General features: G+C 51.0%; 4 protein-coding genes across 4 annotated transcripts; all 4 read left to right on the forward strand.

Annotated features, from left to right (window-relative positions):
• The first annotated feature begins 196 nt into the window (after positions 1-196).
• Positions 197-619, forward strand: LOC147663921 (histone H2A type 2-C-like). Its single transcript, XM_086950086.1, has one exon. It carries the CDS (start codon positions 197-199, stop codon positions 593-595), a length of 399 nt encoding a protein of 132 aa, XP_086806212.1. The 3' UTR covers positions 596-619.
• Positions 620-1860: 1241 nt separating this feature from the next.
• On the forward strand, positions 1861-2227 carry LOC147663922 (histone H4). The gene has a single exon (XM_086950042.1). The coding sequence runs from the start codon at positions 1878-1880 to the stop codon at positions 2187-2189; it is 312 nt and encodes a 103-aa protein (XP_086806168.1). The 5' UTR covers positions 1861-1877; the 3' UTR covers positions 2190-2227.
• A 17059-nt stretch (positions 2228-19286) lies between these two features.
• LOC147663923 (histone H1.01-like) lies at positions 19287-20010 on the forward strand. Its single transcript, XM_086950126.1, has one exon. The coding sequence runs from the start codon at positions 19313-19315 to the stop codon at positions 19958-19960; it is 648 nt and encodes a 215-aa protein (XP_086806252.1). The 5' UTR covers positions 19287-19312; the 3' UTR covers positions 19961-20010.
• A 223-nt stretch (positions 20011-20233) lies between these two features.
• Positions 20234-21271, forward strand: LOC147663924 (histone H3-like). Its single transcript, XM_086950094.1, has 2 exons — positions 20234-20245; positions 20747-21271. Exons 1-2 carry the CDS (start codon positions 20234-20236, stop codon positions 21269-21271), a joined length of 537 nt encoding a protein of 178 aa, XP_086806220.1.
• Positions 21272-21977: the final 706 nt, after the last annotated feature.

A 21977-nucleotide genomic window follows, 5' to 3' on the forward strand; every position in this document is an offset into this window, starting at 1 on the left:
GCCCCCACTTCCTATTGTAATGCGGTTCTGGGACACTGATTGGCTAAACCATAGCACGCCTTCCTCCAATGAGAAGTACTATCAACGACTAGCTGTCAACCAATCAGACGCACCCGAAGTCTTTATATTACCGAGTCCAGCAAAAAGAGCAGTATCATTCTCGCTGTTGTGTGACTGAGACTGTACATCGATCGCCATGTCTGGACGCGGAAAGCAGGGAGGAAAGGCCCGCGCCAAGGCCAAGACACGCTCTTCCAGAGCCGGGCTCCAGTTCCCCGTGGGCCGTGTGCACAGACTGCTCCGTAAGGGAAGCTACGCCGAGAGGGTGGGCGCCGGTGCCCCCGTCTATCTGGCTGCAGTGCTGGAGTACCTGACCGCCGAGATCCTGGAGCTGGCTGGCAACGCCGCCCGGGACAACAAGAAGACCCGCATCATCCCCAGACACCTCCAGCTGGCCATCCGCAACGACGAGGAGCTGAACAAGCTGCTGGGCCGAGTCACCATCGCCCAGGGAGGAGTCCTGCCCAACATCCAGGCCGTGCTGCTGCCCAAGAAAACCGAGAGCCACAAGGCACAGGGCAAAGCAAGCAAGTAAAGGCCCGCAGACCCCCGTGGAAATACACCCTAAACACAAAGGCTCTTTTCAGGGCCATCCACAGACTCCATCAAAGAGCGTATCCGTGCCGAGGTGTTACTCTGGCGGCTTCATAGATGCGGCAGCGCCCGCGCCGTCGCTTCATAGGTGGGACACACTCCAAGCCCTCGGCCCTGCATATAAATGTTGCCCCCGTCCCCAAAGCCCAGCTTCGAGTCCGATATCCATAATGTTTTTTCTAATAAAAATCCTATATTTATTTGGCATCTTTTTGGGGCAGACGACACAACCGGGCGCGAGATGGGGACCGTTACGGGATTGCAGGCGGCCAGACACAGCGGGGTGGTGCCGGTGAGGCCTTTAACGTGTGTTGGGCTCCATTAAACATGTCCGAGGCTTCTGTTCATATTGGGAGGGGGCGCCGAAAGAGAGGGTTAGGCGGGCCGCGGTCACAAGTAGGGGCCGGGAAGAGAGGTGCCTTGGGCTCGAGACGTGGACAGTGTTACGGGGTTGCAGGCAGTCACACACAGCGGGGAGGAGCCGGTGTGGGCTCCATTGAAACATGTCCTAAGCATCTGTTCATATTGGGAGGGGCACGGAACGAGAGGGTTAGGCGGGCCGCGGTCACAAGTGGGGGCCGGGAAAAGGGGTGCCTTGGGCGCGAGACTTGGACAGTGTTACGGGGTTGCAGGCGGTGTCACACAGCGGGGTGGTGCCGGTGTAGGGCTCCATTGAAACAAGTCCGAGGCTTCGGTTCATATTGGGAGGGGGCACCGAACGAGAGGGTTAGGCGGGCTGCGGTCACAAGTGGGGGCCGGGAAGGGAGGTGCCTTGGGCGCGAGACGTGGACAGTGTTACGGGGTTGCAGGCGGCCACACACAGCGGGGTGGTGCCGGTGAGGCCGTTAACGTGTGTTGGGCTCCTTTAGAAATGTCCGAGGCTTCTGTTCATATTGGGAGGGGGGCACGGAACGAGAGGGTTAGGCGGGCCGGTCACAAGTGGGGGCCGGGAAGGGAGGCGTGTGCGTGTGTTTGACTGTGGTCTGTGCGCCGGCGGCAGCAGCTGAGCCAACCCATGACAAAGGCGGGCTGGGAGCCCGCTCTTTTTCAAACGGCAACGGCCTCTCCAGCCCCCGCTCCCTGCAGAGGGCGGGCCGGGGCCGGGCTCTCCCGCCTCACAGGGCGGGCGCTTGGACTCCCTCGCAGGTCCGCAGCTCCTCCATATAATCAGCCGGTGCGGGGGCTGGAGCTATCACTTCTGCTCACAGCACCGAGAGGAGAACATGTCTGGACGCGGCAAAGGAGGGAAGGGGCTCGGCAAAGGCGGCGCCAAGAGGCACCGCAAGGTGCTCCGGGACAACATCCAGGGCATCACCAAGCCGGCCATTCGCCGCCTGGCGCGCCGTGGCGGAGTCAAGCGCATCTCCGGCCTCATCTACGAGGAGACCCGCGGAGTGCTGAAGGTTTTCCTGGAGAACGTGATCCGGGACGCCGTCACCTACACCGAGCACGCCAAGAGGAAGACCGTCACCGCCATGGATGTGGTCTATGCCCTGAAGCGCCAGGGCCGCACCCTCTACGGATTCGGCGGTTAAACACTCGACTTGCCCACGGAAAAAAAAGACAAAACAACCCAAAGGCTCTTTTAAGAGCCGACCACCATGTCTTGTGAGAGCTGGGTCTATGAACTATTATTCCCGCAGCGCAGGGCTCCTATCTAGGCCCCCACTCGGTCGGGAGGGGAGGATGGAGGGAACCCGGGGATTTGCTCCGCAGCCACTCTGCTCGGGAAGGCGGGTTCAGCCCGGCCCAGGGTCCGCCACCGTAGAGCCCTAAACTGGTAACCTAAGGCGGGTTCAGGGGACCTACATCATGGAGCCATGGACTGGGGACCTAAGGCGTGTGTAGCCCGCCCCAGGGTCTCTTTATCCTGAGGCCCGAAACTGGGTAGATAAGGCAGGTTTAGCACGGCACAGGGCTCCGCCATCATGGAGCCCTGGACTGGGGACCTAAGGCGTGTTTATCCCTGCCCAGGGGCCCGCCATCATGGAGCCCTGGACTGGGGACCATAAGGCGTGTTTAGCCCGCCCCAGGGTCCCGTTGTCCTTGGCCCCGAAACCGGAGAGATAAGGCGTGCTTAGCCCGGCCCCGGGGACCGCCACCATGGAGCCCTGAACTGGTAACCTAAGGCGGGTTCAGCCCGGTTCAGGGGCCCACCGTCATGGAGCCCTGGACTGGGGACCTAAGGCGTGTGTAGACCGCCCCAGGGTCCCGTTATCCTGGGGCGACGAAACTCGGGAGATAAGGCAGGTTTAGCCCTGCCCAGGGGCCCGCCGTCTTGGAGGCCTGGACTGGGGGACCTATGCCGACTATTAAGCCCCCACGTAGTGGGGGGTTACAGCACCAGAGCGGGAGACAAAGTTGGAGTTAACGCGGCGGTTCCGCCGATCGGCCATCTGGTCGCATGGCTCAGTGGGCCATCTGGTCGCACCGTTGTGCAGTGACCAGATGGCCCAGTGAGCCTGGCGACCAGATGGCCGGGCGGCGGAACGGCCGCGCTAACTCCAACTTTGTCTCCTGCCCAGGCTCTGTAAGCCCCCACTGCGTGGGGGCTTAATGGTCGATGAAGTCGAGTTCCCATGCAGGCCCATAGGAAGAGGCTGTGGCATCCTGATTCTTGCGGCGAACCAGCATGACCGTTTACGGGTCCCTGTGGGTCTTTAAGCACCCGTTTCAGTTTTTTTCTGTGTGGACAGTTTGGTTCAAGGGGACAATGGCACTACTTCTACCCAGGGCTGGGGAGCTCCGATTCGGGTAAAATTTTCGGTTTTCCCCCTTGCTGGAGGTAAGCAAAACAGAAAAAAAAACGATATATACAATTTTTTTTGTTTAATTCATTGTATACTAACTCTTCAGGTTCAAGGGGACAAAGTCACTTTTCCTACCCAGGGCTGGTGAGCTCCGATTCGGGTAACATTTCCGGTTTCCCCCCTTAGCTGGAGGTCGGCCCAAAAAAAAAAAAAAAAACCTACAAACACATATTTCTATTGTATTGTATTTTTTTTACTATATATAAACATTTTTTTTTTTTTTTTAACTCTCTAGGTTCAAGGGGACAAAGTCACTGTTTCTACCCGAGGCTATGGAGCTCCGATTCGGGTAACATTTCCGGTTTTCCCCCTTAGCTGGAGGTAAGCAAAAAAAAACTATATATACACTTTTTTTTTTAAATTGATTTTATACCAACTCTTTAGGTTCAAGGGGACAAAGTCACTTTTCCTACCCAGGGCTGGTGAGCTCCGATTCGGGTAACATTTCCGGTTTTCCCCCTTAGCTGGAGGTCTGCCAAAAAAAAAATACCTTCATTCAAAAGGTATTTTACATTATCAGATTCTAGCCTTCAGTGTCCCAAGCCCATTTCTAGCCTGCAGGCACAAAGTGGCTATTTCTACACAGGGCTATGGAGCTCCGCGCAGGGTGAGATTCACCCCTGTTACAGTATCAGCACAAGGCTGTGGGCCTGTTTAGTGATAATTGTAACATTTGGTTGAGTTCATCTTCAAAGGGATACAGTTGCTCCTACTAACCTTGGCTATGGAGCTCCGCGCAGGGTAAGATTTCGGGTTATACCCCTGGCTGGAGGTTTGATAAGAAAACACTTTACATGGTCAAAGTGTATTTCACCCCTTTATAGCATCAGGACAAGGCCTTGGGCCTGTCTCCAGCCACCTGTTTTTGTGATGCTTGCCTGCCTAGATGTGTGAAAACCCAACAAATCACATACACAACAGAGTGTATTTAACCCCTGTACAGTTACAGGGAAAGGTCTGCAAGGCCTTGGGCCTACCTCCAGCCTCCCGGCAGCAGTTTTAATGAATCTTGTGACATTAGGAGGTGTTAAGCTTCAAGGGGATGAAGTTGTACCTTCTACCCAGGGTTATGGAGCTCCGCGCAGGGTAAGATTCGAGATTACACCCCTAGCTGGAGGTTTGAAAACAAAGCACTTCATATACTCAACAAAGTGTATTTAACTCCTCTGCAGTTCCAGGAAAAGGCCTGCAAGGCCTTGGGCCTACTTACAGCATCCAGGCACCAGTTTTACTGAATCTTGTGACATTTGGAGGTGTTAAGCTTCAAGGGGATGAAGTTGTACCTTCTACCCAGGGTTATGGAGCTCCGCGCAGGGTAAGATTCGAGATTACACCCCTAGCTGGAGGTTTGAAAACAAAGCACTTCATATACTCAGCAAAGTGTATTTAACTACTTTGCAGTTACAGGAAAAGTCCTGCAAGGCATTGGGACTACTTCCAGCATCCAGGCACCAGTTTTGATGAATCTTGTGACATTTGGAGGTGTTAAGCTTCAAGGGGATGAAGTTGTACCTTCTACCCAGGGTTATGGAGCTCCGCGCAGGGTAAGATTTCAGATGTCACCTCTAGCTGGATGTGTGAATAACCAACACATTACTGACACCACAAAGTGTATTTATCCCCTTTACAGTTACAGGGAAAGGTCTGCAAGGCCTTGGGCTTACCTCTAGCCTCCAGGCAGCAGTTTTAATGAATCTTGTGACATTTGGAGGTGTTAAGCTTCAAGGGGATGAAGTTGTACCTTTTGCCCAGGGTTATGGAGCTCTGCGCAGGGTAAGATTCCAGATTTCACCCATAGCTGGATGTTTGAAAACAAAGCACTTCAAATACTCAGCAAAGTGTATTTAACTACTTTGCAGTTACAGGAAAAGTCCTGCAAGGCCTTGGGGCTACTTCCAGCAACCAGGCACCAGTTTTGATGAATCTTGTGACATTTGGAGGTGTTAAGCTTCAAGGGGATGAAGTTGTCCCTTCTACCCAGGGTTTTGGAGCTCCGCGCAGGGTAAGATTTCAGATGTCACCCCTAGCTGGATGTGTGAATAACCAACACATTACAGACACCACAAAGTGTATTTATCCCCTTTACAGTTACAGGGAAAGGTCTGCAAGGCCTTGGGCTTACCTCTAGCCTCCAGGCAGCAGTTTTAATGAATCTTGTGACATTTGGAGGTGTTAAGCTTCAAGGGGATGAAGTTGTACCTTTTGCCCAGGGTTATGGAGCTCTGCGCAGGGTAAGATTCCAGATTTCACCCATAGCTGGATGTTTGAAAACAAAGCACTTCAAATACTCAGCAAAGTGTATTTAACTACTTTGCAGTTACAGGAAAAGTCCTGCAAGGCCTTGGGGCTACTTCCAGCATCCAGGCACCAGTTTTGATGAATCTTGAGACATTTGGAGGTGTTAAGCTTCAAGGGGATGAAGTTGTACCTTCTACCCAGGGTTGTGGAGCTCCGCGCAGGGTAAGATTCCAGATTACACCCCTAGCTGGAGGTTTGAAAACCAAGCACTTCATATACTCAGCAAAGTGTAATTAACTCATCTGCAGTTCCAGGAAAAGGCCTGCAAGGCCTTGGGCCTACTTACAGCATCCAGGCACCAGTTTTACTGATACTTGTGACATTTGGAGGTGTTAACTTTCAAAGGGTATGAAGTTGTACCTTCTACCCAGGGTTATGGAGCTCCGCGCAGGGTAAGATTTCAGGTATCACCCCTGCCTGGATGTGTGAATAACCAACACATCTCAGACACCACAGAGTGTATTTAACCCCTTTACAGTTACAGGGAAAGGTCTGCAAGGCCTTGGGCCTACCTCTAGTCTCCAGGCAGCAGTTTTAGTGAATCTTGCGACATTTGGAGGTGTTAAGCTTCAAGGGGATGAAGTTGTACCTTCTACCCAGGGTTGTGGAGCTCCGCGCAGGGTAAGATTCCAGATTACACCCCTAGCTGGAGGTTTGAAAACAAAGCACTTCATATACTCAGCAAAGTGTATTTAACTACTTTGCAGTTACAGGAAAAGTCCTGCAAGGCATTGGGACTACTTCCAGCATCCAGGCACCAGTTTTGATGAATCTTGTGACATTTGGAGGTGTTAAGCTTCAAGGGGATGAAGTTGTACCTTCTACCCAGGGTTATGGAGCTCCGCGCAGGGTAAGATTTCAGATGTCACCTCTAGCTGGATGTGTGAATAACCAACACATTACTGACACCACAAAGTGTATTTATCCCCTTTACAGTTACAGGGAAAGGTCTGCAAGGCCTTGGGCTTACCTCTAGCCTCCAGGCAGCAGTTTTAATGAATCTTGTGACATTTGGAGGTGTTAAGCTTCAAGGGGATGAAGTTGTACCTTTTGCCCAGGGTTATGGAGCTCTGCGCAGGGTAAGATTCCAGATTTCACCCATAGCTGGATGTTTGAAAACAAAGCACTTCAAATACTCAGCAAAGTGTATTTAACTACTTTGCAGTTACAGGAAAAGTCCTGCAAGGCCTTGGGCCTACTTCCAGCAACCAGGCACCAGTTTTGATGAATCTTGTGACATTTGGAGGTGTTAAGCTTCAAGGGGATGAAGTTGTCCCTTCTACCCAGGGTTATGGAGCTCCGCGCAGGGTAAGATTTCAGGTATCACCCCTGCCTGGATGTGTGAATAACCAACACATCTCAGACACCACAGAGTGTATTTAACCCCTTTACAGTTACAGGGAAAGGTCTGCAAGGCCTTGGGCCTACCCCCAGCCTCCAGGCAGCAGTTTTAATGAATCTTGTGACATTTGGAGGTGTTAAGCTTCAAGGGGATGAAGTTGTACCTTCTACCCAGGGTTATGGAGCTCCGCGCAGGGTAAGATTCCAGATTTCACCCCTAGCTGCACGTTTGAAAAGAAAGCACTTTACATACTCAGCAAAGTGTATTTAACTCATTTAGAGTAACAGGAAAAGGCCTGCAAGGCCTTGGGCCTACTTCCAGCATCCAGGCACCAGTTGTACTGATACTTGTGACATTTGGAGGTGTTAACCTTCAAAGGGTATGAAGTTGTACCTTCTACCCAGGGTTATGGAGCTCCGCGCAGGGTAAGATTTTAGGTATCACCCCTGCCTGGATGTGTGAATAACCAACACATCTCAGACAACACAAAGTTTATTTAACCCCTTTACAGTTAGAGGGAAAGGTCTGCAAGGCCTTGGGCCTACCTCAAGCCTCCAGGCAGCAGTTTTAATGAATCTTGTGACATTTGGAGGTGTTAAGCTTCAAGGGGATGAAGTTGTACCTTCTACCCAGAGTTATGGAGCTCCGCACCGGGTAAGATTCCAGATTTTACCCGTAGCTGCACGTTTGAAAATAAAGCACTTTACATACTCAGCACAGTGTATTTATCTCCTTTGCAGGTCCAGGAAAAGGCCTGCAAGGCCTTGGGCCTACTTCCAGCATCCAGGCACCAGTTTTGATGAATCTTGTGACATTTGGAGGTGTTAAGCTTCAAGGGGATGAAGTTGTCCCTTCTACCCAGGGTTATGGAGCTCCGCGCAGGGTAAGATTTCAGATGTCACCCCTAGCTGGATGTGTGAATAACCAACACATTACAGACACCACAAAGTGTATTTAACCCCTTTACAGTTACAGGGAAAGGTCTGCAAGGCCTTGGGCCTACCTCCAGCCTCCAGGCAGCAGTTTTAATGAATCTTGTGACATTTGGAGGTGTTAAGCTTCAAGGGGATGAAGTTGTACCTTCTACCCAGGGTTGTGGAGCTCCGCGCAGGGTAAGATTCCAGATTACACCCTTAGCTGGAGGTTTGAAAACAAAGCACTTCATATACTCAGCAAAGTGTATTTAACTCCTCTGCAGTTCCTGGAAAAGGCCTGCAAGGCCTTGGGCCTACTTACAGCATCCAGGCACCAGTTTTACTGATACTTGTGACATTTGGAGGTGTTAACTTTCAAAGGGTATGAAGTTGTACCTTCTACCCAGGGTTATGGAGCTCCGCGCAGGGTAAGATTTCAGGTATCACCCCTGCCTGGATGTGTGAATAACCAACACATCTCAGACACCACAGAGTGTATTTAACCCCTTTACAGTTACAGGGAAAGGTCTGCAAGGCCTTGGGCCTACCTCTAGTCTCCAGGCAGCAGTTTTAGTGAATCTTGCGACATTTGGAGGTGTTAAGGTTCAAGGGGAAGAAGTTGTACCTTCTACCCAGGGTTGTGGAGCTCCGCGCAGGGTAAGATTCCAGATTACACCCCTAGCTGGAGGTTTGAAAACAAAGCACTTCATATACTCAACAAAGTGTATTTAACTCCTCTGCAGTTCCAGGAAAAGGCCTGCAAGGCCTTGGGCCTACTTACAGCATCCAGGCACCAGTTTTACTGAAACTTGGGACATTTGGAGGTGTTAAGCTTCAAGGGGATGAAGTTGTACCTTCTACCCAGGGTTATGGAGCTCCGCGCAGATTAAGATTCCATATTACACCCCTAGCTGGAGGTTTGAAAACAAAGCACTTCATATACTCAGCAAAGTGTATTTAACTACTTTGCAGTTACAGGAAAAGTCCTGCAAGGCATTGGGACTACTTACAGCATCCAGGCACCAGTTTTACTGATTCTTGTGACATTTGGAGGTGTTAACTTTCAAAGGGTATGAAGTTGTACCTTCTACCCAGGGTTATGGAGCTCCGCGCAGGGTAAGATTTCAGGTATCACCCCTGCCTGCATGTGTGAATAACCAACCCATCTCAGACACCACAAAGTGTATTTAACCCCTTTACAGTTACAGGGAAAGGTCTGCAAGGCCTTGGGCCTACCTCCAGCCTCCAGGCAGCAGTTTTAATGAATCTTGTGACATTTGGAGGTGTTAAGCTTCAAGGGGATGAAGTTGTACCTTCTACCCAGGGTTATGGAGCTCCGCGCAGGGTAAGATTCGAGATTACACCCCTAGCTGGAGGTTTGAAAACAAAGCACTTCATATACTCAGCAAAGTGTATTTAACTACTTTGCAGTTACAGGAAAAGTCCTGCAAGGCATTGGGACTACTTCCAGCATCCAGGCACCAGTTTTGATGAATCTTGAGACATTTGGAGGTGTTAAGCTTCAAGGGGATGAAGTTGTACATTCTACCCAGGGTTGTGGAGCTCCGCGCAGGGTAAGATTCCAGATTACACCCCTAGCTGGAGGTTTGAAAACAAAGCACTTCATATACTCAGCAAAGTGTATTTAACTCCTCTGCAGTTCCAGGAAAAGGCCTGCAAGGCCTTGGGCCTACTTACAGCATCCAGGCACCAGTTTTACTGATACTTGTGACATTTGGAGGTGTTAACTTTCAAAGGGTATGAAGTTGTACCTTCTACCCAGGGTTATGGAGCTCCGCGCAGGGTAAGATTTCAGGTATCACCCCTGCCTGGATGTGTGAATAACCAACACATCTCAGACACCACAGAGTGTATTTAACCCCTTTACAGTTACAGGGAAAGGTCTGCAAGGCCTTGGGCCTACCTCCAGCCTCCAGGCAGCAGTTTTAATGAATCTTGTGACATTTGGAGGTGTTAAGCTTCAAGGGGATGAAGTTGTACCTTTTGCCCAGGGTTATGGAGCTCTGCGCAGGGTAAGATTCCAGATTTCACCCATAGCTGGATGTTTGAAAACAAAGCACTTCAAATACTCAGCAAAGTGTATTTAACTACTTTGCAGTTACAGGAAAAGTCCTGCAAGGCCTTGGGCCTACTTCCAGCAACCAGGCACCAGTTTTGATGAATCTTGTGACATTTGGAGGTGTTAAGCTTCAAGGGGATGAAGTTGTCCCTTCTACCCAGGGTTATGGAGCTCCGCGCAGGGTAAGATTTCAGGTATCACCCCTGCCTGGATGTGTGAATAACCAACACATCTCAGACACCACAGAGTGTATTTAACCCCTTTACAGTTACAGGGAAAGGTCTGCAAGGCCTTGGGCCTACCCCCAGCCTCCAGGCAGCAGTTTTAATGAATCTTGTGACATTTGGAGGTGTTAAGCTTCAAGGGGATGAAGTTGTACCTTCTACCCAGGGTTATGGAGCTCCGCGCAGGGTAAGATTCCAGATTTCACCCCTAGCTGCACGTTTGAAAAGAAAGCACTTTACATACTCAGCAAAGTGTATTTAACTCATTTAGAGTAACAGGAAAAGGCCTGCAAGGCCTTGGGCCTACTTCCAGCATCCAGGCACCAGTTGTACTGATACTTGTGACATTTGGAGGTGTTAACCTTCAAAGGGTATGAAGTTGTACCTTCTACCCAGGGTTATGGAGCTCCGCGCAGGGTAAGATTTTAGGTATCACCCCTGCCTGGATGTGTGAATAACCAACACATCTCAGACAACACAAAGTTTATTTAACCCCTTTACAGTTAGAGGGAAAGGTCTGCAAGGCCTTGGGCCTACCTCAAGCCTCCAGGCAGCAGTTTTAATGAATCTTGTGACATTTGGAGGTGTTAAGCTTCAAGGGGATGAAGTTGTACCTTCTACCCAGAGTTATGGAGCTCCGCACCGGGTAAGATTCCAGATTTTACCCGTAGCTGCACGTTTGAAAATAAAGCACTTTACATACTCAGCACAGTGTATTTATCTCCTTTGCAGGTCCAGGAAAAGGCCTGCAAGGCCTTGGGCCTACTTCCAGCATCCAGGCACCAGTTTTGATGAATCTTGTGACATTTGGAGGTGTTAAGCTTCAAGGGGATGAAGTTGTCCCTTCTACCCAGGGTTATGGAGCTCCGCGCAGGGTAAGATTTCAGATGTCACCCCTAGCTGGATGTGTGAATAACCAACACATTACAGACACCACAAAGTGTATTTAACCCCTTTACAGTTACAGGGAAAGGTCTGCAAGGCCTTGGGCCTACCTCCAGCCTCCAGGCAGCAGTTTTAATGAATCTTGTGACATTTGGAGGTGTTAAGCTTCAAGGGGATGAAGTTGTACCTTCTACCCAGGGTTGTGGAGCTCCGCGCAGGGTAAGATTCCAGATTACACCCCTAGCTGGAGGTTTGAAAACAAAGCACTTCATATACTCAGCAAAGTGTATTTAACTCCTCTGCAGTTCCTGGAAAAGGCCTGCAAGGCCTTGGGCCTACTTACAGCATCCAGGCACCAGTTTTACTGATACTTGTGACATTTGGAGGTGTTAACTTTCAAAGGGTATGAAGTTGTACCTTCTACCCAGGGTTATGGAGCTCCGCGCAGGGTAATATTTCAGGTATCACCCCTGCCTGGATGTGTGAATAACCAACACATCTCAGACACCACAGAGTGTATTTAACCCCTTTACAGTTACAGGGAAAGGTCTGCAAGGCCTTGGGCCTACCTCTAGTCTCCAGGCAGCAGTTTTAGTGAATCTTGCGACATTTGGAGGTGTTAAGGTTCAAGGGGAAGAAGTTGTACCTTCTACCCAGGGTTGTGGAGCTCCGCGCAGGGTAAGATTCCAGATTACACCCCTAGCTGGAGGTTTGAAAACAAAGCACTTCATATACTCAACAAAGTGTATTTAACTCCTCTGCAGTTCCAGGAAAAGGCCTGCAAGGCCTTGGGCCTACTTACAGCATCCAGGCACCAGTTTTACTGAAACTTGGGACATTTGGAGGTGTTAAGCTTCAAGGGGATGAAGTTGTACCTTCTACCCAGGGTTATGGAGCTCCGCGCAGATTAAGATTCCATATTACACCCCTAGCTGGAGGTTTGAAAACAAAGCACTTCATATACTCAGCAAAGTGTATTTAACTACTTTGCAGTTACAGGAAAAGTCCTGCAAGGCATTGGGACTACTTACAGCATCCAGGCACCAGTTTTACTGATTCTTGTGACATTTGGAGGTGTTAACTTTCAAAGGGTATGAAGTTGTACCTTCTACCCAGGGTTATGGAGCTCCGCGCAGGGTAAGATTTCAGGTATCACCCCTGCCTGCATGTGTGAATAACCAACCCATCTCAGACACCACAAAGTGTATTTAACCCCTTTACAGTTACAGGGAAAGGTCTGCAAGGCCTTGGGCCTACCTCCAGCCTCCAGGCAGCAGTTTTAATGAATCTTGTGACATTTGGAGGTGTTAAGCTTCAAGGGGATGAAGTTGTACCTTCTACCCAGGGTTATGGAGCTCCGCGCAGGGTAAGATTCGAGATTACACCCCTAGCTGGAGGTTTGAAAACAAAGCACTTCATATACTCAGCAAAGTGTATTTAACTACTTTGCAGTTACAGGAAAAGTCCTGCAAGGCATTGGGACTACTTCCAGCATCCAGGCACCAGTTTTGATGAATCTTGAGACATTTGGAGGTGTTAAGCTTCAAGGGGATGAAGTTGTACATTCTACCCAGGGTTGTGGAGCTCCGCGCAGGGTAAGATTCCAGATTACACCCCTAGCTGGAGGTTTGAAAACAAAGCACTTCATATACTCAGCAAAGTGTATTTAACTCCTCTGCAGTTCCAGGAAAAGGCCTGCAAGGCCTTGGGCCTACTTACAGCATCCAGGCACCAGTTTTACTGATACTTGTGACATTTGGAGGTGTTAACTTTCAAAGGGTATGAAGTTGTACCTTCTACCCAGGGTTATGGAGCTCCGCGCAGGGTAAGATTTCAGGTATCACCCCTGCCTGGATGTGTGAATAACCAACACATCTCAGACACCACAGAGTGTATTTAACCCCTTTACAGTTACAGGGAAAGGTCTGCAAGGCCTTGGGCCTACCTCTAGTCTCCAGGCAGCAGTTTTAGTGAATCTTGCGACATTTGGAGGTGTTAAGCTTCAAGGGGAAGAAGTTGTACCTTCTACCCAGGGTTGTGGAGCTCCGCGCAGGGTAAGATTCCAGATTACACCCCTAGCTGGAGGTTTGAAAACAAAGCACTTCATATACTCAACAAAGTGTATTTAACTCCTCTGCAGTTCCAGGAAAAGGCCTGCAAGGCCTTGGGCCTACTTACAGCATCCAGGCACCAGTTTTACTGAAACTTGGGACATTTGGAGGTGTTAAGCTTCAAGGGGATTAAGTTGTTCTTCTACCCAGAGTTATGGAGCTCCGCGCCGGGTAAGATTCCAGATTTCCCCCCTACTGCACGTTTGAAAAGAAAGCACTTTACATACTCAGCACAGTGTATTTTTCTCTTTTGCGGTTCCAGGAAAAGGCCTGCAAGGCCTTGGGCCTACTTCCAGCATCCAGGCACCAGTTTTGATGAATCTTGTGACATTTGGAGGTGTTAAGCATCAAGGGGATGAAGTTGTACCTTCTACCCAGGGTTATGGAGCTCGGCGCAGGGTAAGATTTCAGATGTCACCCCTAGCTGGATGTGTGAATAACCAACACATTACAGACACCACAAAGTGTATTTAACCCCTTTACAGTTACAGGGAAAGGTCTGCAAGGCCTTGGGCCTACCCCCAGCCTCCAGGCAGCAGTTTTAATGAATCTTGTGACATTTGGAGGTGTTAAGCTTCAAGGGGATGAAGTTGTACCTTCTACCCAGGGTTATGGAGCTCCGCGCAGGGTAAGATTCCAGATTTCACCCCTAGCTGCACGTTTGAAAAGAAAGCACTTTACATACTCAGCAAAGTGTATTTAACTCATTTAGAGTAACAGGAAAAGGCCTGCAAGGCCTTGGGCCTACTTCCAGCATCCAGGCACCAGTTGTACTGATACTTGTGACATTTGGAGGTGTTAACTTTCAAAGGGTATGAAGTTGTACCTTCTACCCAGGGTTATGGAGCTCCGCGCAGGGTAAGATTTTAGGTATCACCCCTGCCTGGATGTGTGAATAACCAACACATCTCAGACAACACAAAGTTTATTTAACCCCTTTACAGTTAGAGGGAAAGGTCTGCAAGGCCTTGGGCCTACCTCAAGCCTCCTGGCAGCAGTTTTAATGAATCTTGTGACATTTGGAGGTGTTAAGCTTCAAGGGGATGAAGTTGTACCTTCTACCCAGAGTTATGGAGCTCCGCACCGGGTAAGATTCCAGATTTTACCCTTAGCTGCACGTTTGAAAATAAAGCACTTTACATACTCAGCACAGTGTATTTATCTCCTTTGCAGGTCCAGGAAAAGGCCTGCAAGGCCTTGGGCCTACTTCCAGCATCCAGGCACCAGTTTTGATGAATCTTGTGACATTTGGAGGTGTTAAGCTTCAAGGGGATGAAGTTGTCCCTTCTACCCAGGGTTATGGAGCTCCGCGCAGGGTAAGATTTCAGATGTCACCCCTAGCTGGATGTGTGAATAACCAACACATTACAGACACCTCAAAGTGTATTTAACCCCTTTACAGTTACAGGGAAAGGTCTGCAAGGCCTTGGGCCTACCTCCAGCCTCCAGGCAGCAGTTTTAATGAATCTTGTGACATTTGGAGGTGTTAAGCTTCAAGGGGATGAAGTTGTACCTTCTACCCAGGGTTGTGGAGCTCCGCGCAGGGTAAGATTCCAGATTACACCCCTAGCTGGAGGTTTGAAAACAAAGCACTTCATATACTCAGCAAAGTGTATTTAACTCCTCTGCAGTTCCTGGAAAAGGCCTGCAAGGCCTTGGGCCTACTTACAGCATCCAGGCACCAGTTTTACTGATACTTGTGACATTTGGAGGTGTTAACTTTCAAAGGGTATGAAGTTGTACCTTCTACCCAGGGTTATGGAGCTCCGCGCAGGGTAAGATTTCAGGTATCACCCCTGCCTGGATGTGTGAATAACCAACACATCTCAGACACCACAGAGTGTATTTAACCCCTTTACAGTTACAGGGAAAGGTCTGCAAGGCCTTGGGCCTACCTCTAGTCTCCAGGCAGCAGTTTTAGTGAATCTTGCGACATTTGGAGGTGTTAAGGTTCAAGGGGAAGAAGTTGTACCTTCTACCCAGGGTTGTGGAGCTCCGCGCAGGGTAAGATTCCAGATTACACCCCTAGCTGGAGGTTTGAAAACAAAGCACTTCATATACTCAACAAAGTGTATTTAACTCCTCTGCAGTTCCAGGAAAAGGCCTGCAAGGCCTTGGGCCTACTTACAGCATCCAGGCACCAGTTTTACTGAAACTTGGGACATTTGGAGGTGTTAAGCTTCAAGGGGATGAAGTTGTACCTTCTACCCAGGGTTATGGAGCTCCGCGCAGATTAAGATTCCATATTACACCCCTAGCTGAAGGTTTGAAAACAAAGCACTTCATATACTCAGCAAAGTGTATTTAACTACTTTGCAGTTACAGGAAAAGTCCTGCAAGGCATTGGGACTACTTACAGCATCCAGGCACCAATTGTACTGATACCTGTGACATTTAGTGGTGTTAAGCTTCAAGGGGAAGTAGTCACACCTTCTACCCAGGGTTAAGGAGCTCAGCGCAGGGTAAGATTTCAGGTTATTCCTCTTGCTGGAGCTGATAAAGCACAACACTTCACATGCTCAATAAAGTGTACTTCACTCCTTTACAGTATCAAAACATGGCCTTTTGCCTGTTTCCAGCCTCCAGGCACCTGTGTTTTTAAAACTTGTGACATTTGGAGGTGTTCAGCTTCAAGGGGATGTAGTCGCACCTTCTACCCAGTGTAATGGAGCTCCGCGCAGGGTAAGATTTCAGGTTTCACCCCAGGCTGGAGGTGTGAAAATAGAACACTTACCATACACACCAAAGTGCATTTAACTCCTTTACAGTGTCGGAGCTAGGCCTGCAAGGCCCTGGGTGTGTTTCCAGCCTTCTGGCACCAGTTTTACCGATACCTAAGTCATTTGGGGTTGTTAGGCTACAAGGGTATGAAGTCACACTGTCTACCCAGGGTCATGGAGCTCAGCGCAGGGTAAGATTTCAGGTTTCACCCCTGCTGGAGGTGTTAAAGCAAAACACTTCACATGCCCAATACAGTGTATTTCACTCCTTCACAGTATCAGGAAAGGCCTGCAAGGCCTTGGGCCTACTTCCAGCCTCCAGGCATCAGTTGTACTGATAGTTGTGACATTTGTAGGTGTTCAACTTCAAGGGGATGAAGACGCACCTTCTACCCAGGGTTATGGAGCTCAGCGCAGGGTAAGATTACAGATTTCACCCCTAGCTGCACGTTTGAAACGAAAGCACTTTACATACTCAGCAAAGTGTATTTAACTCCTTTGCAGTAACAGGAAAAGGCCTGCAAGGCCTTGGGCCTACTTCCAGCCTTCAGGCACCAATTTTACTGATATCTGTGACATTTGGTGGTGTTAAGCTTCAAGGGGAGTAAGTCACACCTTCTACCCAGGGTTAAGGAGCTCCGCGCAGGGTAAGATTTCTGGTTATTCCCCTGGCTAGAGGTGTGAAAAGAAAACCCTTCACATGGTCAATAAAGTGAAGTGCACCCCTTTACAGTATCAGGACAAGGCCTGCAAGGCCTTGTGCTTGTTTCCTGGCTCCGGGCACCAGTTTTACTGATGCTTGTGACATATGCAGGTTTTCAACTTCAAGGGGATGAACTGGCACCTACTACCCAGGGATATGGAGCTCAGCGCAGGGTAAGATTTCAGGTTTCACCCCTGGCTGGAGGTGTGAAAACAAAACACTTCACATGCCCAATGAAGTGTATTTCACCCCTTTGCATTATCAGGAAAGGCATGCAATGCCTTTGGCCTATTTCTAACCTCCAGGCACCATTTTTTGTGACACATGTAACATTTGGAGATGTTAATCTTCAAAGGGATACAGTTGCTCCTTCTACCCAGGGCTATGGAACTACGCGCAGGGGGAGATTGCAGGTTTTCCCCTTGGATGCAGGCGGAGAGGTAAAACGCTTCCCTCAAATCCAAGGGGAAAGGCTGCAATCTTACCCTATGCCGAGCTCCGTAGTTCTGGGTAGAAGGAGTGCCATTGTCCCCTTGCAGCTGAGCACATCATAATTTCACAATTATCACTAAAACGTGTGTTTGGTGAATAGAAATGTGCCCATGTCTCTGCAGGCCAAGGCATGATATTTCAAATGGGTGCATGTACCTTTTAGGCTAGGTGAAGTGTTTTCATTTCTTCACCTCCACCCGTGAGGGAAATGTTGAATCTTGCCCTGCGTGGAGCTCCAAATCCCTGGGTAGAAGGAGTGACTTAGTGCCCTTGAATCGGAAAACCCCATAATGTCACAAATATCACTAAAGCAGGTCCCTGGAGGCTAGAAATGCCCCAGTGCCCTGAAGGCTCTATTCTGATATGGTGACTGTTTTTTTGTGCAGTTTTGGTCCATGTGAAGTATTTTATTCTTACACCTCCATCCCAGGGAAAGGCGTGAAATCTTTCCCTGTGCGGAGCTCCATATCTCGGGGTAGAAGGACTGACTTTGTCCCCTTGATTCTGGAAACCTCATTGTGTCAGATATATTACTAGAACAGGTTCCTGGAAGCTAGGAATGGGCCTGGGTACCTGAAGGGTAAGATCTGAAACTGTGAATGGTGTTCATGTACGTTTTGGACTATGTGAAGTGTTTTCTTTGTGTTTCCTTCTACCTACATATAAGGCGAAACCCTGTAATTAGACCTCAATCAGGCTGCCATGCGCAGAATCTGATTTGTGGGCACAGGTCGCACTCTTGACATCCCATTTGATTCAGGAGTGGTCCCCACCCCAGCCATCGAGCTCAATACAACAGTGATAGTCAAAGGCCTCACTCTGTAGTGTGGGATGTATGTTGTAACAATCAGATTGCGGTACATTACATTGCTGTTTTAGGGGCTTTCCACGACTTGCGCGGGAGGGCGCTCTACACTCAGGAATAGTATGATTTACTATTCCAACTCCAGCCTAAGTAAGGTAGGGAAGGTGTTGGAATTGCAAATCGCACTATTCCTTAGTCTAGTGCGCCCTCCCGTGCAAGTCGTGGAGAAGACTTGCGTTGTAAATGCAGCGATCGAAATGTACAGCGGTGTTTTGACCGCGTTGTTATGGTCGGGTCCCGTCCAAAGATGTCACCTGAGATGTAAACCTAACTCCAGCTGTGAAAATCAGCTCAGCAGAGGGCCTCCGTGCAGGTACTGGGGTCACCGTTTCAGGTGCATTCACACCCTCTGCTCTCACTCTGGGTGCCATTAAGCATGTAGGTCTGACTCGGCCGCCTGCCTCTATGGTGTCACTGTGTGTTTATTATGTTTACTGTGCCCCCGTCTCGTCCAGCTCGGTGCTTGGCAGTGAATGCCCTCGGCCTGCATGTGAAGCTACCAGCGCGCAGCCGCCTTGTGATGCCCGTGAGTCTTGATGCCGGACCGTGCCCCGCTGCTTGTGAAAGTCCCCCCGGCTGCCCCGGAGCCTTGGGTGCCACAGCCGAGGGTGCAGGCGCGCGGCGAGGGCCCCCCTGGCCCCCGGGGGGCCGGGTCTCTCTGGCGTTGTCTCCGCTCCCCGCGCTCGGCCGGCGGAGCCCTGTGTTACTTCGGCCCGGTGCAGGAGGCGCTCCCCGCGGCCCCCGGAGCCCCATGGTGACTCCACTTGGCCCGCTCCCTGCAGGAGGCCCCTCCCGCCCGCGGGCCGCCGCTCCCGGCCTCAGAGCGCGAGGGTGGACCGGGGAAAAGGGTCCCGGAGCCCGGGATTCCGGTCACGGAGGCGTCAGCCACCGGGGGAGGGCAGAGATTCACGGCGGATTGCAAGCCTCTGTGGACGGGGTCGGCTGAAACGGGGGCGGGCACGGGAAGGGGCTGAAGCTGGGCTTCTTTTCATGTGTGCACGGGAGCGTGTGTTTAACGGATTGTGGTTTAAAACTTTGAAACTCCGATGGTAGGAAACACAAATGTCAGCTCGGAGCAGAGAGCCGAGTGCGCCTCGCACAGCCCTCTCTCCTCGGGACCAATCAGGGGCTGGCTCCTCCCTATATATGCACGGGGCTCGGGCCGAGGTACATTTCCGTTCTGTGACAGCGTCAGCGTCGAGACTTGCATAGCAATGGCAGAAACCGCTCCAGCCGCCGCGGCTCCTCCCGCTGAGGTCGCCCCCAAGAAGAAGCAGAAGAAAGCAGCGGGGGCCTCCAAGGCCAAGAAGCCTTCCGGTCCCAGCGTGTCCGATCTCATCCTGAAGTGCGTGACCGCCTCGGCCGAGAGGAAGGGAGTCTCCCTGGTGGCCCTGAAGAAGGCGCTGACCGCCGCCGGCTACGATGCGGACAAGAACAAGAGCCGCGTCAAGGTCTCCCTCAAGAGCCTGGTCAGCAAAGGCGCCCTAGCTCAGCTGAAGGGCACCGGGGCCTCCGGATCCTTCAAGGTGAATAAGAAGCAGCTGGAAGGTAAGAAGGCGGCCAAGAAGTCAGCCTCCAAGACCAAGAAGCCAGCCGCCAAGAAAGCAGCCCCTGCCGCCAAGAAGCCCAAAAAGGCTCCCGCGGGGGTCAAGAAGAGCCCGAAGAAGGTCAAGAAGCCAGCAGCAGCCAAGAGCCCCAAGAAGCCCAAGGCTGCCCCCGCCAAGAAGGCTGCCAAGAGCCCAGCGAAAGCCAAGGCGGCGAAGCCCAAAGTAGCCAAGAAAAGCCCTGCCAAGGTAGTCAAACCCAAGGCAGCCAAGCCCAAAGCAGCGAAGCCCAAAAAGGCAGCGCCCAAGAAGAAGTAAGGGCTTGCACCGAGACACTGCAAACACAACGGCTCTTTTAAGGGCCACCACCCTGTCTAGAAGAGAGCGTGTTCATCCCCACCTTTGCACCCACCCAATGCCCCACTTCTCAAAAATAAACCGCACAATGCATCCATAGGGCACCTTTCCACGCGCGAGTGCCGCGTGTGATCTTGGCCATATAAACGGCTCTTTCGGGGCTGCGTGGATTGAAATCGGTATAACATAGACAATAAGGGGGTCTGGGAGTTATAAGACCTCCGTTTATAATGCATGTGCAATAACGTGTGTGTCTCGGTGCTTTCACTGTACCCGGGCAGACTCGATGTAGTGTCTGCATAAAGCAGAGGATTGTGCTCTTTCAATCGAGCAGCAGGTAACGGGGGAGTGTTCCAGGGTGAGCAGGGGCGGGTAAGAAGGGGGTCTGGGAGTCATAAGACCGGGGTTTATTATAAACGTGTGTGTGTGTGTGTGTTGGTGCTTTCACTGTACCCGGGCAGACTCGAGCGCAGGTAACGGGGGAGTGTTCCAGGGTGATAAGGGCAGTGTGCTTATGACATCTCGGGCTCCTCTCCCGGGGGACCGGGGTCGAGTCGTCGGCGTGACTAGTAGTGGATGGACGGACACGGAGACAAAGGCTGGCCGAGGCGCGGGCTCCGGCTCCGGCTCCAACTCACGTCATTCAACCGGAGGCTTCTCTTTTATCCACAGCTCATTGGACAGCTAGGCTGCAGCCTCCCGTTCAGTAACCAATCGTTGTACACCGCGGGCTATTTTCGAACGTAGGGCGGTCTCTTCAGCCAACCAGAGCAGCCCTCCGTCTGTGAGGGCATAAATAGAGCTCTTTCCCCGGTAGACGCCATTCTTCCTCGCTCGTCGCTGAGAGAGACCGCTCCCGCCATGGCCCGCACCAAGCAGACAGCCCGCAAGTCCACCGGCGGCAAAGCGCCCCGCAAGCAGCTGGCCACCAAGGCAGCTCGCAAGAGCGCGCCTGCCACCGGGGGAGTCAAGAAGCCTCACCGCTACCGGCCCGGCACCGTGGCTCTCCGCGAGATCCGCCGCTACCAGAAGTCCACCGAGCTCCTCATCCGCAAGCTGCCCTTCCAGCGCTTGGTGAGGGAGATCGCCCAGGACTTCAAGACCGATCTGCGCTTCCAGAGCTCCGCCGTCATGGCCCTGCAGGAGGCAAGCGAGGCCTACCTGGTCGGGCTCTTCGAGGACACCAACCTGTGCGCCATCCACGCCAAGAGGGTGACCATCATGCCCAAGGACATCCAGCTGGCCCGTCGCATCCGAGGCGAGAGAGCCTAAGGAGACAGACCGACCCGAACAACCACCACAACGGCTCTTTTAAGGGCCACCACCCTGTCACCTTTGAGCTTCTCTTATCTGCCATGGCATGGCCTACAGGTTAGGGAGGAGGGGCTGTGAATACCACGAGCACCGGGCAACTTATACCGCTTCTGGGGAAACCAGAGCACTCGGTGTCCACAGTGCACAAACACCTCTTCCACGTGCCCTTCATTTGAAGCGTTGTTTGGGTAGAGGGTTGTGGTAGGGATCCGCGGGTCACAAGCCACCGCTTTTGGGCATCTGTGCTCCCGGTACATCGGGTTCTGAGAGTACCACGAGTACTGGGCAACTTATACAGGCTCTGGGGGTGACCAGAGCCTTCCGTCTTCACAGTGCACAAACACCTCGTCAATGTGCCCATCATTTAATGGCGGCAGGGATCCGCTGGTCACAAGCCAGCGCTATGAGGCATCTGGGCTCCCGGTACATGGGGTTCATGTGTCTGATTTCGGTAGCGTTTGCCCCGGGGCGTATTGTAGCCGTTCCCCTGGGTCTGGAAATACAAACACAACGCTAATTAAACCGGCACACATTAAAGCTGCTCGCCCATAACATGGAAAGCAAATTGCCCGGGAGTAGCTGTGTGAATTGCCAGCAGGTTTATATAACGTCATCGTTACATTACAGTGCATAGGTGGCACTTGGTCCCAGGGAGGGCTCATTC

Source organism: Lissotriton vulgaris, unplaced genomic scaffold (genome assembly GCF_964263255.1).
Source record: "Lissotriton vulgaris unplaced genomic scaffold, aLisVul1.2 SCAFFOLD_728, whole genome shotgun sequence".
Classification (NCBI taxonomy): domain Eukaryota; kingdom Metazoa; phylum Chordata; class Amphibia; order Caudata; family Salamandridae; genus Lissotriton; species Lissotriton vulgaris.